We start from the raw sequence: 17,477 nt of genomic DNA, 5'->3' as shown, positions 1-17,477 counted from the left end.
AGCTTGTCCACCTGGTCAGTAGAAGTATCTGTGACTTTGGAGTTCCAGATACTGTGGCACAGAGTGTGTGTGTGTGTGTGTGTGTGTGTGTGTGTCTGCGTGTGCGTGTGTGTGTGCTGAAGAAGAGTAGGCAGCACACACCGGTTCCCCAGATTCACAGAGCCTCATCCCACTTCAGATGATTCCTCATATTATTCTGCGCTGAAGTCCCGGAGTGCATGAAACCTTGCGGTTCCGACACGCCTATTTTTCAGGGACTACCTTGAAACCGTGCATAATGTCTTCCCTGTGCCTTCCTCTTTCCTTTGCCTTCGCAAGCGCAACTAAGTACATTCTTCACACCCCCCGGGACTACATGTATAATTAATGTTGTTTGTCTCAGCCCTTTTTTTTATTTTTTTCCATCACCTCAAATCTTTCAACGACAAATGCATCCCACGAAATGAAGGATAGGCTGGCAATTAACTAAAAGGTCAGGGCATCACTCTCGGAGACGCCGCATTCAAACCGTGTCGTAATTGCCGACAAGTGATTGCATCACATCGCACATTTTCTTCCGCGAGAGAATGAGAGACGGGCCCGCGCGTCGTGTCACTGTGCGTGTGTAATTGTTGGCTTCGTTTCGTGACAAGACAGGCAGGTGTGGCGTCATTCCGATCGAGTTCTGTCCTCAAGTCATCTCGCAGACGCTTGGATTAAGGGAGTGATTGTATGGTTCAAACACAGTTCAGCGCGCCAGGTCTGCGCGGTAAATCTATGGTTATTGCCAGGAACTACCTATTGTGCTCTTATTGCTTCCCCAATTTACCTGTCCTGTGCCCTCCATAGCTCCCTCTCTGTGTCACTCGCTCTCGATTCTATTCAATTCAAAAGGGTATTATTGGCATGGAAAATAAACAAATTCAGTCTCTACCTATCTCACCCCCTCGCTCTCGCTCTCTGGCTCTCTCTACCTACCCCCCCTCGCTCTCTCTCTCTCTCTCTCTCTGTCTCTCTCTACCTACCTCTCTCTCTCTCTCTCTCTCTCTCTCTCTCTCTCTCTCTCTCTCTCTCTCTCTCTCTCTCTCTCTCTCTCTCTCTCTCTTCCCCCCCTCATTGCCCCCTTCTCTGTTCCCGTCCTGTCAGGCTGAGCATCGTACCCCCCCTTAGTGTTTTATTGTTTTCGTTCACCAACCAACCTCCACTGTACCCATGTCCCTTCCTTTGTGTGTGACCAGTCTGGCCTTTTTTTTTTCCCGCCCTTTTCCCAGACTATGGCACTATCAGGAAGGTGCTCTCCCCTCTGAACCAGTCCATGGGGAACTGCCTGTTGGAGGAGATTGAGCTGTTCCCTCCCAGGAAGAGGCAGCACATCCGCAGCCTACTGATCCTGCACAGCCGCAGCGAGCTCTACGTGGGCGTCCGCGACCAGGTTCTTAAGATACCGCTGAAGAGGTGCAACTACCACAAGACCAGAGAGTGAGTCCGTCGTTGGCGCATTTGCAAACATTCGCGCGCACGCATGCACAAATGCACAAACACAGCATGCACGCACATATACACCCATGCACAGGCACACACATGGCCAGGCTCTCACACACACACACACACACACACACACACACACACACACACACACACACACACACACACACACACACACACACACACACACACACACACACACACACACACACAGACCCCTAAAATAACACACAAGCTCATGCACGCATTCACACATAAACACACGCACACACATTCACACCCAAAGAGACAGTACCCTATTAATCTCAGTGAGTTTTGAAAGTAAAACATGCACTCATAGCAGCTTTAAAGTTCTATTTTAAATATTTTAAATATTAAATATTTTATCTGCAAGGTCCAGGCCGTTGTGCTGCTGAGAAGCTTTTGCCGTAATACCCTAAATCAGCCTTTGTTTGAGCCACCTGTCTCATGACTGCCATCCTTAAATGTCTACATATTTACATGTGCACACACACATATATTCACACACACGCACACACACACACACACACACACACACACACACACACACACACACACACACACACACACACACACACACACACACACACACACACACACACACACACACACACACATGCCCACATACAAATGCACACAAGCACACATGCACATTGACAAGTATTGATCAGATATATTAAGCCGGTGTGGGTCTACAGATGAACTGTGTCTTAGGTGTAAATGCTGCTAAAGCAAGTGTGAAGCAATCGGAGAGAAGTCAACACAGTGAAGATATCCCATCCATCAGGCTTCCTGTAATCATAGAAAAGTGAGGCAAAAACACATCACACATCTGCCGTTCCTGACTCGGCTACAGAAATACATTTGATTCATTAGGAGAAAACGGTGGAACAGAGTTTGTCGAAGGAGCAGCCAATTATAATGTAAAGTTGCACAAACACGTTTTCTCAATGCTCTCTAAGAAACGGCGATGGATCTGCATGAATTCAGTGCTTCAACCACAGAAATATACAAAATTTTAGTCGACGGAAATGTGTCAGAAAGACACTAAGCCAGAGGGTTGCCAGACTTAAAGAAGCCATGATCAATGGCTCTCTTTTTGTGGGTTCTGCTTTATGCCTCACTGAGCACTGCTGTTATTCCCTTTAGAGTCTGCTAAAGACCGGTATTAACCCCCAGTTGTGTCCACTTTGTGCTAATGTTCTGATGTTTTTAATGCATTTCCACCCCAAGAAATATTTTCGGATCATTCCATATAATTCTCCTTCCATCGATGTGCCCTTTATTGCACTACATGTTCAAAGAATTGGTGTGTGTGTGTGTGTGTGTGTGTGTGTGTGTGTGTGTGTGTGTGTGTGTGTGTGTGTGTGTGTGTGTGTGTGTGTGTGTGTGTGTGTGTGTGTGTGTGTGTGTGTGTGTGTGTGTGTGTGTGTGCGCGCGTATGCATGTGTGTTTGGCTTGTGCAGGTTGTAGAATGCTTGATTACGTTTGCGAGTCTGCATGTGATTGTGCTCGCGTGTGTGCTACCTTAACTGCTAATGAATGCATGGTTTGTGGGGCCCAATCGATAGACAGCGCCCACCATCGCCTGCTCATGTCTCCCTTTTGTACTCGTACCCCGCTTTGTCTTCAGCAGTTGCTCCCTTGTGATTGGCCCCTCGTTGCCATGGTGCACGCAGACGCCGCTGATTGCGAGGCCTGGCAGATATGCGATGGTGCTGCTGACACTGTCGCTCGGTATTTGCGTGAGAAGAGTGACATTGGGGCTTCTTTAAAGCCGTCAACAAGCCACTCCAAGCGTCCTCTTTGAAGACGGAGCGGGCGTCAACACATGTTCCAGGAAAAATATTGACTTTAGGATAATATTCACGTTAGCATGCAAACAGGGAGAAAGCCCTAATCCGGGACACCGGCTCCAGGGATTAGCTGAATAATCAGTGGGACACGCTTTGGTAATTCATCATTTTTGGGAAGCAGGAACACAGCTTTCAGTCTAGTTTAAACAAAAGAACCACCGCTGCCTTTCTTGTTACCATGTACCCTTATCTCGTCCGCATCGGTTCATCCTTCATTTCCTTTATTCCATTCTTGTCTTTGTTTTCTAACCTTTCTTACCTCCTGTTCTTGTTTTTGTTCTTTTGTTCTCCTTTCATTCTTTGTATCTTCCCATTCTTGTCCCCTTCCTATGCTTTGTCACACTATCTCTCTCTCTCTCTCTCTCTCTCTCTCTCTCTCTCTCTCTCTCTCTCTCTCTCTCTCTCTCTCTCTCGTTGTCTCTGTCTCGTTGTCTCTTTCTCTCATCGTCTCTTTCTCTCATTGTCTTGCTCGCTCTCTCTCTCTCTCCCCCCCTCCCTCGTCCCTCATTCACCTTACTTCTTCCACTCGTTTTATTTTGTACAGCCCTCTCCAGGTCCTCTGGCCAAGTGGTGGATTGTGAGGTGTCAGGGGTATAAACAGTCGGTTGGGATTTCCTCTGCCTTCCTCTCTGATCCAACCACCTCAAATCGTTCATCCATCTCTCTCCTTCTCTCCCCTCCTTCCCACCCAGGTCGTGTGTGGGGGCCAGGGACCCTTACTGCGGATGGGACCTGGTGCTGAAGAAGTGCACCACTCTGGAGCAGAGTGTTCGGATGAGCCAATGGGAGCAGAGCATCACCAAGTGCCCTGTGAGTAACGCTGAACACACCCCCGTCGACCTCGGCTTTTTGATGATTCCATTTTTTTTTCTCACACACGAACACTCAAACACACACACACACAAACACACCTACACAAAAAAGCATGACACACACTGACGCCTCCTCTTTTAAAAAATCCACCTAATATAGACAACCTTGAGCCAGAATCACTCGACTTTACCGGCACAAAATGTGCCCGGGAGAATTATCAAGGGTTCTTCTTCAATCATCCACCTCTGTCGGGCCTGTTGATGAACAAAACAGCCCATTCTATTTACCCTCCCTCTCCCTCACTCTCTCTGGTGCCCACATTTTGTGCACAGCATTAGGCCAGAAAATAGCCTGTCAATTTCCACCCAAATGAAGCGACTCTTCTTTCAAGGTATCCTTCCTCAATGTCAGTCCCGGCACAAAGCGAGAGTGTGTGAAGTCTATCCCTCGCCCTTGTGGCAGTCGAACGTGCCTCATTTCAGCCCTCGGAGGTCATGGAGGTAGACGATACGTCGCGATAAGATGCACTTTATCAGTCCCGAGAAGGGAAACAAGAAGCCACCTCGTGCAATGATGACTTATGGACAGCATGAGAGGACCCCGAGAGGCAAACACAATCTAAAAGCAATAACAAAATATGCCAATGCCAAGCCCTGTCTCGAGGTCCCCTGCATACAATTCTCCTTATATATAATGAGCAAACGACAATCTGATCATAATCACTGTGCCCGGCACAGGCATCAAGGTAGTCTGGATAGTCGTGATCTCAGCTTGCCATTTGAATCAAACTCTCAAGCTTTAGCCTTTTATTGTAAGGGCTGAAATCGTTGCTAGGTGCCATTAAAAAAAATAATAATAATAATAATTTTTCCAACCGTTTATTTTCCAAAACGTCAAAAGAAACTTTTCAAAATAAGCACATTATTTGTGTTATTTTCCCTGGGAATGGCAACAAGATACATAATCATTGCAATGCGGAGTACTCACTGAGAAAAAACTGAATTGAACACTACGCACGTTGGCCTTCAGTCTAAGGTTTTCCGAACAGTGCAACGCTAAGCCATAGAAATGAAGGAATGGAAGTACGTGACCGGCCCTTCCTATCCCAATGAGCGGCTCTAATATTTGAACAGTCTGCTGAAGCCTGCTGTGGAAGCTCAGCGAATTTAGCTCCAGCCAGGAGCATGAATGAATATATATAATTATGTAATTATATGAGTGTGTTTACTTCATTACTTGTTGACGCTGTGCACTGAGCTATGATCTAGCCCGTCCTGGAATGGAACGTTCTGTACATGCCTCTGTGGGGATGTGTGATTGTTATGCATGGGCGACCAACCTAATTTCCCCCACGGGGATAAATAAAGCGTATCGAATGGTATCGTATGTACTGTAGCACTTGATCCCAGGTGGGTTGCCGAGTCATGCTTGCTGACCGGGGGGATTACGCGGGGCGTGTGCCGCTGTGTAATTCAGTATTCAGTATCAGCGTCAAGCCAAGCGCTGGAGAGGTTCCAAGGGGCCCTGGCAACCCCCCTTTGTTGACGAGAGGGAAAGTTCACCGCACGGCTTTGACTCTCACACACAACATGAGAGGCAGTGGGAGGGAACGGGCGGTCACTCCCTAAGCTGCGGTCTCTCCGGGTCCAAAAGGCGCTCGCAATGAGTATGAATTAAGTCGGGCGGTAAGCGCCGAACATTGCCGAGAGTTGCAGAAATAACGACAATAGAGGGGTTCCCACCCCGCTCCAAGCTGACTTTGACATGTATTGTACAGCATGTACTTTTCTCTCGCGTGTGAATGCATAGTGTCTGTGATTACACGCGCGGTGTAGAACCAATATAGGAAAAAAGGTTTGTGTTATAAATAGATAAAGGTCAACTTGAAAAAAAGAAGAGACAAAGAGATCCCCAGAATATATATACTGTCTGTAGATATTGTATATTATTATGTATCATATCCCATGTACATTAATATATATATATATATATATATATATATATATATATATATAAATATGATGTATGATATCTATGATTGCTTGCCTTGTCAAGAGTTTCACTGCTCAGAAAGACCCTGTGCTTTAATGTACATTTGACAAATAAACACTTTATCACTGTGACTTTGACTTTGATATGTGAGTATAATCTATGAGTTTATACTTATACATATGATTTTTTCGGTCTCTTTGCTCTTGAACACAGTTTTATGAATTGCTCTTGCTTCAAACTTTTCCCCCTTTGTTGCGTGTGTGTTGGAGGTTGTTGGAGGCCGGTCGGAGGTGTTCACGTTAGACCACCCGCTGTGCTGCGTAGGCGGAGGCCCAGGTTGCTTCTCCCTCGTTGCCTTCAAACACACCATCTGCCACGGAAGAGAGCACAGGCTCCTCAAAACCACAAGACACAAGCACACTAGTTCAAAAAGTGAACCTCTTTAAAACACAAGAATTCAAGCTGCGTTATCAAAATCCGGAAACGCAAAATACGTCCGTAATCTTGAATGTTTCTCGTCTATTTATTTCTCGTTCAGCGGCTGTTAGGCTGTCAGTTGTTGTTGTTATTTTGAGGCTGTGTTTGAAATGAGGTGTGATTTTAAGACCCCTCCCTGTCCCTGGAACAACAGGGCCTTTCCCCTGCCTCCCAAATTGATTTATCTCACTTGGAGTGCAAATACTGCCTTTCCATTCTTTGATTTCATGAAAATTACGACGTTCTTTGTCCCGCAAGTAATCGGAAATATGGTAATTCAAAAGACACAACGTTAGCCACCTCGATTGTAGAGGCTCATGGCTTTCGGCATTTTCGGCACTGATGCAAATTATTCTCTCTGCCGGAGTCAAGCACCGCCAACCAATTTATACCCACAGAGTTCAATTACCACCAATGATGATAGGCCGGACCTTATCTCCCACTCAGTGCCACAACCCACCATCATAATAGCCTCTATTTTTTTGCAGTGAAATCTTGAAGTTAGTATTTTTCAATTGTTCGGTACGAAGCCCATAGTGGTGTCAGGGCATCGCTTCTGATTCAGCGCCAGGCATGATATACTTCACACGTAACAACCTGCCTACTTCCCTATCTTAATGTTCAGTAGATAAGTTCTATCCATACGTGAGGACTGTTATTTTCCCCCACTTTCCTCCTTTTTTCTTCTTTGCGTATTGTAAATGACCCTCCCTCTACACCTTTGACTAATCTCTCCGTCTCTATCCCTGAGTCTGTCTCTATTTCTGCTGTCAGTTTTGTGACTAATCCTTCGCTTTACAAGGCTTTCACCTCTCTCTTTCGCTGCGTCGAGGATATGTGCCGAGGCTGCTGCGGGGAAAAAACAACGCTGTTTCCCGTGGCATCTAGTTGAGGCAAATCGATTTCCGCGTCACCCATCTGGCTTTGCTTCGCACCTCGGCTAACACAGTTTTGTTTGCGCGAGGATCATTTTGCGAGCGGCCCCTACGTGAACAAAGGCGGCTAACAAGTGTGTTGTGCTTTCTAAAGGGGCATGAGTACGTTTCCGTGACCCTGTCCTCAACCTGTTCCCTCCCCCCTCCGACAGGTGCGTAACGTGACGGTGGACGGGGGGCACGGCGCCTGGGCGAGCTGGGCCGCCTGTAGTCATAACGACGGCGGCAGTGGGGGCGCCTGCCTGTGTCGGACGCGGGCGTGTGATAAGCCCGCCCCCCAGTGCGGCGGCCAGTCCTGTCAGGGTATCAGCGTGGAGGTCGCCAACTGTTCACGGTAGCTGTCCGTCTGTCTGACGTCCTGCTGGCCTTCTGTCTGTTCATCCGTTACACCTATCTATCTGTCTGCCTGTCTGCATGCTATCTTTATGTCCGTCTTTCTGGCTGGCTGACTGTCGACATAATATCTTTATGTCAGTCCTTCTGTCTGTCTCTCTGTCTGACTGCTGGCCTTCTGTCTGTTTATCCGTTCATCTATCTATCCCCTGCCTGTCTACATGCAATCTTAATGTCAGTCTTTCTGTCCGTCTGAGTGTCTACCTGTTACCTGTCTGTCGGTCTGTCTAAAGCCTCTTCCACACATTGTTCCCGTTAAATTACTGGGATAACCTTTCAGGCACTGATTGTGGGCTTCCTTATTCACACGTGCAGCTATGCTATGGAACATATCCGTTCCCTGTAGCACCATTTCACACATGGCATAGCAACGCCAATTAGTTTGCTCGCTACATTTGAAAGCGTATTAAATCAGACGGACATAAAGCCTTTATGGCTCTCCCGGCTATGTGACTGCTTTCATTCATAACGCAGCCCAACGTGTAAGTGATCTGGGAATGTGGCTAGGTCTTGAGCAGGTGGATTGATCGTGCACATTTTCTGGGATATATTGATCCCTGGTGCCATTCACACATGAACCCAGGCCGGACATTTTCTGGAACATTGCATGGAAAGACTGCATGAGTGAAAGGGGCTTTACTATCTGTGTCTTTTTTTCCTTCCGTTTGTGTGTTATCTATTCACTGTGTATATCTCTGTCTTCCCCTTCTATCCATTAATCCCCCTGTCTATCTACCTATCGACCTGTTAGCTTTATGTCTGTCTTTTGTCTTTCTGTCTTTTTAATCATCTATCGACTATGTATCTGTGTAGCTATCTACTGTATCTATCTCTGTCTATTTTTCTCTCCGGCAGGCTGATAATTTTTTATGGTGTGTGTGTGTGTGTGTGTGTGTGTGTGTGTGTGTGTGTGTGTGTGTGTGTGTGTGTGTGTGTGTGTGTGTGTGTGTGTGTGTGTGTGTGTGTGTGTGTGTGTGTGTGTGTGTGTGTGTGCGTGCCTGTGCATGTTTGTGTGTGTGTTTGTGCATGTTTGTGTGTGTGTGTGTGTGTGTGTGTGTGTGTGTGCATGCCTGTGTGTGTTTTATGTTCTATGTATTCATGCCTGTGTGTGTGTGTGTGTGTATGCCTGTGCATGTTTGTCTGTGTTCGTGCATACCTGTTACTGTGTGTGTGTGTGTGTGTGTGTGTGTGTGTGTGTGGACCCCAGGAACGGCGCGTGGACCCCCTGGACCCTGTGGTCCCCCTGCAGCACCAGCTGTGGCATCGGCTTCCAGGTCCGCCAGCGCTCCTGCAGCAACCCCACGCCCCGCCACGGGGGCCGTGTGTGTGTGGGCCAGAACCGGGAGGAGCGGTATGACACGCACTCACGCACGCACGCACGCACATGTGCACATACATGTGCACATACATGTGCACACCCATAAGCACAGACATACACATTCACATGCACACAAACACACACACACACACACACACACTCACACACTTGTGTAGCCTCACAAACACTTGCACAGACAAACACACATACTGTACATACACACACACACACACACACACACACACACACACACACACACACACACACACACACACATAAACACACACAGTCATGCAGGCACATACACCAATCTATATATGCTGTGTATCCTGTATGTCGGCGAGATCACATAAAATCATTTATGTGGCTGCGTACCATTTCAAATCATCAAAACCATCACAAACAGTTGTAAAAGTCTACTCCTTGGTTATGCCTTTTTATGCCAACGTTTTACCCCCACTTTGTCACTTTCTTGCTTTCAAACACACACAGCCAGTCAGCATGCTGAAGCATTCCAGTTGAAGTGAGGAAGGATGATCCCCTGATAATCCTCCCTCCCTCCCCTTGTTTCAATCACATGTAGGGAAGAAGGGAAATGACTGAGCACTGGCTAATCTCGCTGGGTAGTGATGCTGCATAACGGGTGGATGGTAAATGGCCGGGGCTAATTGTGGACCCCTCTACCTCTATCTTCCTTCATACTCCTCCCGTTGTCTCGCTGATGTGTTTTCCTCCCGCCACCTGTGGTCCTTTGCAAATAATTCATACAGTAGGAGATAGATGGATGGCGGGAGCTGGAAATTGTTACCAGTTGTCACCATAGCAACAAAATGAGGCAGCGGCGGGGAGCAGGAGTGATGGGATGAGGCCGCCAAAGGCCGAACCCTCCATTACATCCTTCTACCCCAGATAGTCAGACATTTTGTTTTCGCCTCTCGCGGTGCCCTTCTATTTCTCTCTCTTTTTCTTTGTCTGTCTGTCTGTCTGTCTGTCTGTCTGTCTGTCTGTCTGTCTGTCTGTCTGTCTGTCTCTCTCTCTGTCTCTCTCTCTGTCTCTCTCTCTCTCTCTCTCTCTCTCTCTCTCTCTCTCTCTCTCTCTCTCTCTCTCTCTCTCTCTCTCTCTCTCTCTCTCTCTCTCTCTCTCTCTCTCTCTCTCTCTCTCTCTCTCTCTCTCTCCACACACAGTGGAGAGGCATGGGCCAGCAGGCATATTGTGAACATGAGAGATGAATGACTCAGTCCAATGCATCACATGTGGAGAATATGACGAGAAAATAACTCAATATATTGAAAGTAAAACACAGGTAAACCCTAGTGTATCCATATTTTGACAGAATACATTTATTAACATTTTCTTTGGGGAGCAAAAGTTTGGTTTCAAGAGAAAGCCATACCACATTTGGTATTTTGCATATGTCTCAAAGCAACAGAGAGAGAGAGGGAGAATGGGAGAGCAAGAGAGGGAGTGAGCGGCCTTGGAAAGGCTACCACCACAAACACAGATATATGTGTGTATGTGGGGTGAACACCTTCACACACTCAAGGATATACGCACACACATCCCATGCTGTGTGTGGAATCTAACAATGCAGCATAAATAATTCAACCAAAACCAACTTTCTTAAAAGCCTCCTGTGAATGAATACCCAATTGTTTTTCTGCAGTTTGTAGAGCAAAGTGCTAATGAGCTCAGTTGGGCCATGCTAAGCAAGGCTCCAGGCTAAATTTGGCTGCTAAACGCTTGTGTTTACGGACCTTCTGTTCCTCCCTCCAGCAGGCCGATACAATATTCCCTGCTAACTCAGCCTATAGCCAGTGATTAGTAACATTTTTAATCTGGAAACTTCGTTAATACGTTTTTTTTCTGGGGGTTAGAAGAAGAAAACGATGACGGATTATCCCGTCTTAGTACGGCTAAAGTTACGACTTTGTACTTACCAAATGTACTCAGACCTTGAAATCAGGCACCTGTCAAATGTTTTACCAGCTTGCCAGCGCTTGGTTATTATTATCTACCCACCCTTTCCCCTTCCACTTTACCCACACACACATATTAAATACATGCCTTCGGGTTCAGGCATTCATCTTCTGCGTCTCTCAATACTGGGAGCAGATACATTCTCACCACAGGACCACCAGTGTGAAACACTGACATTGATAAACCCTGTAGTTACAAGCTTGGGGCTTTCATTGAAACTGTGTGTGTTCAGTTGAGCTCTCCGCAGCTCTTTCTGTATCCTCAGCACACAGAAATCCATTCTTTGATCGGCTCTGATCATTGGCAGAATATTCCCCGGAAAATAAGACAGAAGAAACATCCTGCCTTGAGGTGTCCCCCCGCTTACAACGTGAAATCCTTCAGAACGCAACGCGAGCGTTTTCCCTTATAAAATAAGCGGGCTTTGCATGAGCCATAGCACAACAACAAAATGGCAGTAAAATGGCAGTTTTACTAGTCAGACGTAAAAAGAGTGAGCGCGTGCCTCTAATAGGGCCCAGCCACTTGGTTTTGTTGTTGCGGAGAGCGGCGACGGAGTAATTAAGCGTTTTAGGTGCCGCTGTTACGCTGTCTCGTAAAGGACGGCATTAGGAGTGATGCATGCATCCACGTTCTCCCCTGGGCCGAGTGCGTCACGGAGCTACAGGAAATACATACCTCACACACGTTCATTATAGCCCGGCGCGGTAGCCTGAGCATCACTTCTCGTTTTTTTTAACGCCGGCTCTTTCATTATTTTTACCCCGCTTGTTTAGACACATGCTGCCGACTCGCTCTTCGGAGCGCGATACGTACAATTATTTTTGGTGGCTTGTTCGCTTTTTGGGGGGGGGTGGTGGATTTGGGGCTCTTTGTCGTGTTTTGTTTTACAGGGTGCACTGCCATTTATCAGAGCTTGATAGGCACGTAAAAGAGATGCGTCCGTCTGGTCTGTTACAGTTTATTCGGGGGAGTTTTACAGGGTTGTTCCACACCAGTCGCCTGTCCTGTGGTGTGGCCTCTTTGCTGGAGCTATTTCAGGGTGGCTGTCGACAGGACTGTAAGTATGGTGACGCCGCCGGTGCTCGTCATACATCATCTCAGCTGTCCTGCCAAAGATGTGATTAACCGTACAGCCAGGCAGGATGGCTGCCATTTTGCTACGTAGCAGGTGTCCGGTCAATTAAGCAGAGTGACGTCCTACAAAAGTCCCGACGTTGACAAAAAAGAAACACAAAACTATAGAGTTCCCTAAAAAAAGGATTCTCATTCTGAATGATCCTTTTTTTAATTTTGTTCTTTCCCTTCGCAGGTACTGCAACGAACACCTGCCATGCCCGGCACACGTCTATTGGTCGGCGTGGTCGGCATGGGAACGGTGCACGGTGCCGTGCGGAGGAGGCATCCAATCACGACGCAGGACCTGCGAGAACGGAAACGAGTGTCCCGGGTGTAGCCAGGTATGTCAGACCCGTTTCTTATGATAAGAAGAGCGGGGCCCATTCGCTTGTCCATCAATCACTTTCGCTCTCCTTCTCGCTCTCTCTCTCGCTCTCTCTCTCTCTCTCTCTCTCTCTCTCTCTCTCTATGTCTGTCGGTGTCGCTCTCCCTCTCCCTCTCCCTCTCCCTCTCTCTATCTCTCTGTCTGTCTGTCGGGGTCACTCTCTCTTTCTCTGCCTCGCCTTTTCGTCTGCTCGCATATTGTAGTAGTAGTTCAAATGTAAACATTGAGGGTGGATAAGAAACATGCTCAATTCACCGAAATAGTGCCTCTGTATATTTATAAAGCGACAGTGCTTTCGTTTGTTGTATCGCATCAACCAGACTGCTCTATTACACCACACACACACACACACGCACACAGTAATCACTCCATACATGACTACAGGCTTATCGTCTGCAATAATTCCTGCACCAGAGCAAAATGATGCAAGCGGTCTTTGTGCCCTCCTTGTTGGCAGAATCCACCATGCTGTTTGAAAGCGCGTCGCTTTATCCACAGTCCTCTTTAGGAAAGCGAGGGAAGGAACTTAATGATATTTTACCAATCCCTTCTTAGAAATGGGGTTTAATAATGATACCGGGATGCGGGATCCCAGTCGGGGATGCGTTCACTCTTCTTGGTTTTTGTGTATGTGTGTGTGTTTTTGTGCGGGTATTTTCAAATAGACCTTTGAAAAATCCAAAATACATCCTTTGTCCCATTTTCTGTTTGTGTGTGTTTGGAGTGTCTGTTGGTGTGACTGTGGGCTTTTCTGTCTGTCCTGGTTTATTTTTCTGAAATGTGAAAATTACATTTCACAAGATGATTGGCTGTGACACATTTGGGCCGACAAACACTCAAGTGAAAAGGCGACGGCTAGTCGCTAGCCGGTAGCAGTTTAACACTGTGACATAAACACAGAATAAGGATCCATACAGACACACACATAACATACACTCACATAACAAGCATCCCTAGAATCCGACAGCATTTCCTACGCAATCCAACACCCGGAAACTATTCCCAGAGGGATGTCAGTACCAAGAGTATTGGACAGCTGCAGAGAAACCCACTGCCTCCAGAATGAGAGGGTGCGGGAATGTTCCAGATATTTATATATGTTTTAAGACCAAATATATATTTTTAGCAGTACGAACATTGATGGGGAAATCTTTCCCGGAAGGAGTCGCACAGCGGGAAGTGTCAAGTTAGACAGAGCTTTGCTGAGTCAATGAAAAATGTGAAAGGTCAGAACCTCTCTGTCTTTTGGGTTCCCCCTCCCTCCCAAACCCCCCGTATCCTCTTCTTTCCCCTACACAACGATACCGATAGCATTAGCATGTAGCATTGCATTTCCTCCTGATTCTTTTTCACAGTGAACCTCACACATTTAATTTGTTGTTTTATTATTTGGACCCGCAGACTCCACTGATGCAATTATACAAGCTGACCCCCCGTAAAGTTGAGAACAAATATTATTATTATTATTAATATTATAATAAGATGGCTAATGATAATGGCGACAATAGCAGCATTTCCCTGGTGCATCTGAAGCTGGTAGGTTATCGAGCTCAACTCATAACTGCTTGATCAAAATGATATCATTGTTACCTTGTTTGTTTGGTGAACACACACATACACACACACACACACACACTTATCGGCTGTCCGCACACCCACACAAAAAGAAAAAGTAGAAAAAGTATTTGATGTGGCATCTGTCTGTGTTCACTCTTCCCAGAGATGGCCACATATTCAATTATAACAGACGTGTGCACATGGCACATACACAGACAAGCACACAAACACACAAACACATCCACACGCTTGCAAGCACTCTATACCTACACATGGCACATGCACAGACAAACACAAAAACACACAAAAGCATACACACGCTTGCAAGCACTCTATAGCACAACTACCTATACCTCAGTTTACCACAGAGCTTGTCTAGCATGGAGAGCAAGATAGTGTGTGTGTGTGTGTGTGTATGTGTGGGTGTGTGCGTGTGTTTGTTTTGTAGCAGGATTGTTTGTGATTGTTTGTGGGTGTGTGCATATGCTTGTTCTTTATGTGCGTATCTCTATCTTTGTCATGTTTGATGTTGCTGTGACCCCCTGAGGTTTCGCCAGATATCATTTGACAGCAGAGCAACCGAAGGCTGTCTCGCATCCATGAAGACAATTTCAATTATCTCCAAAATCCCTCAAAGGCTCCTTCTCGCTGATGACATTGTCCTCGTCGACTCCACTGAAATGCGCCCTGTTCAAGAAAATGCCAAATTGAATTAAACACACAGTCAAGGAAAAATCTCCTTTCTTTCCTTTGGTGAATGCCTATTCATCCCACTTAAACACCGTTCCACTGAGACTGAAAAGCACAAGGTCAGTGAAAGAATAGCCTGCTCAGGGACTAGCGGCTTGTCCTACGTGCACTTATTCAGCACTGTCACCGGAGCTCAGGGCCTGAGGGCACGCTTCTTGCGCACTGTTCTGAGCAGCGAGCAACATGAGCTCTACGGCAGCACAGACACACCCATGCCCTCCGAGTACCGCCGCCCCGGTGGCCGGTGGTCACGTCAGTGAATGAGATTCAGACGCACGCTCGGTTCATCTCTGAGATCAGAACTTTGTCATCGCTCCCTCGTGAATAAGATTGTGATCAATCATGAAAATAGAAGTGGTCATCGTAACCGATTATATATTAGGTTGTGTGACTTACAATTAGTACAACTCTTATCTAGTACATCAATGGAGATCAAAATCAAAAGTGCAAGAATCATGGGAGAACATCAAATGAGAAAAAAACTAAAACCATATCAAATAAAATACTCAAACACATCAGCACGATCGAGTCTGGCAGCGGTTTTAATTATTGGAACAATTGTGACCCAGTTTGGTGTGATAAATGTATTATGTGCCTGGGAAATAGACAGTGAAATAGATTAATAGAGACGTGAATCTGAAATAACCATTTTTACATTGACAACTTGTACCCAAACATGTAAAATGAGTCTTCGACTGTTTTCTGAATAAGAAATTTGGGGCCAACTTGGCTTTAAAGTCAGCACTGTGTTTTTGAAAGCGGATTTTTTCTTTTGTTTGGCGAAACAAATCGCTACGGCAGAGAGGCCTGTCAATCAACACAAACATGTTCCCAAACACAGACACGCTTACATATCCGTGCATATCTTACAAGTTAATAACTGGTAAGGAGAAAGCAGAGAGCACGATTTTGAAATTAAATAACCCCAAAAACTCCCCTCCCTCTCTGCTCGTTCCGTTCCCAAGTTTCTCTGCCACTGAGAAGTGTTGCATTTCACACACCTGTGATGGACAGACAAGAAGGAGTCTGCAGTTGAAAGTCCTGCCCTGCCCATGTCCAAGGCAAGGGCACTACATCTGAGGCAGCCCACTGCTCCTCGCCCCTAGCTATGATGGCTTTAGAGCAGAGGAGGAACTTCCCCATGGGATCAATAAGTATATCAAATCTATATGATCTTTTTCTGACTGGACAGGCCTTGAATCGATATTTTGTGACATAGAGGCAGGCGCAGTCAACTCCAAACAGATCTCACAGCGTTTTTCAATCACTAATTGCTGACGGGTTGGTATGCCATATCTAGCTAATGAGACTCAAGCTATAGATCATCTCTACAGCACTTTTGATGTCGATGTTGAATTCTACATTTGATTCAGCAGTAATGGCCACCGTTCTCGCCCTGTCACGGGGCACTGCCATCGTGCTTATAAATGTGGCTAATTATAACAACCTGTTTTCTCTGCTCGTTTATAAGTAGAACCATCTTCTGCCTGAATGAGCAGGAGCCATATGCCACAGACTCGGCCCCAGGCTGATAGTTTTGTCACCCGACTGGGGATCGGCGTGGAACGGGCCGGCTTCGACAAGCAAAGGGAGAAATGGTTCCGTTTTATTGGGGTGGGACATTTCAGCGCTCTACATATTTAACTCCGGGGACGATGATGTATGTCATTGGAAAAAACTTTGGGGAAGATGAATTGTGTTATTGGAAAAGGTAATTTCTTCTATGAGCGCGGTGATGCAGTGCCTCTCTCTCGCGGCGTCCAGGTCCCAATGCATCAAGTCTGTCTGAACAAATAGAGCAATGAGACGATAATGTTCATGTCACACTGAATTGGCCTGAAATGAGTATTTATCTTCCTTGAGCATATGGGCAGAGCATTGTTCTGCCGAGGCGGTGGGACCGGTGTAGTATCAGACAGGTAGGACGGGTTTACAGAGAACAAAGGAAGAGGAACGGAGCAGGGAAAGATTGAATAATGGATGCAAAGGAAGTATGGAATGATAGATGGAAAGGAAGGAAGGAAAGAGGGAAAGAAAGATGAAAGGATGGAAAGACGGAAGGGAAGAAAGAAAAAGAGTGGAAATAAAGAGAAATACAATTTGTAGCAAGGAAAAATGGATAGAGGAAGGAAGGAAGGAAAGTAAGAAAGAAAGAAAGAAAGAAAGAAAGAAAGAAAGAAAGAAAGAAAGAAAGAACAAGAGGTGAAAGTCAGTAAAAAAAAAAAAAAAGATTTGTAGCATTATTCTACCCCAACACAGGGATCATCTCTTTCACAGCTCATGGATCAAAAATATCATTGTAGCATTGTGGAGCATCATGTCTTCACGAAGAAAGTTAACTGTGCGGGGTAGACGGTGGCAGAGATGTACAGCAGCCACTTAACGGCACTCAGCACAGTTGTGTGTCCCCACTCAGAGAT

The 17,477-nt window shown here is 46.2% G+C and overlaps 1 protein-coding gene across 1 annotated transcript in view; it reads left to right on the top strand.

Annotated features, from left to right (window-relative positions):
* The window catches only part of sema5a (sema domain, seven thrombospondin repeats (type 1 and type 1-like), transmembrane domain (TM) and short cytoplasmic domain, (semaphorin) 5A), a 65,386-nt gene extending 52,641 nt beyond the window's left edge, over positions 1 to 12,745 (top strand). The window contains exons 11-15 of the mRNA XM_060045261.1: positions 1,251 to 1,458; positions 4,034 to 4,151; positions 7,711 to 7,892; positions 9,159 to 9,302; positions 12,559 to 12,745. Coding sequence (XP_059901244.1) covers positions 1,251 to 1,458; positions 4,034 to 4,151; positions 7,711 to 7,892; positions 9,159 to 9,302; positions 12,559 to 12,730 — 824 coding nt within the window. The 3' untranslated portion in view covers positions 12,731 to 12,745. The remainder of the gene's footprint in view (positions 1 to 1,250; positions 1,459 to 4,033; positions 4,152 to 7,710; positions 7,893 to 9,158; positions 9,303 to 12,558) is intronic.
* The last annotated feature ends 4,732 nt before the right edge of the window (positions 12,746 to 17,477 follow it).

The sequence above is a fragment of the Gadus macrocephalus genome, chromosome 23 (assembly GCF_031168955.1).
Source record: "Gadus macrocephalus chromosome 23, ASM3116895v1".
Taxonomy (NCBI): Eukaryota; Metazoa; Chordata; class Actinopteri; order Gadiformes; family Gadidae; genus Gadus; species Gadus macrocephalus.
Note: the sequence above shows the minus strand (reverse complement) of the source record. Positions and strands in the feature narration are given on the sequence as shown.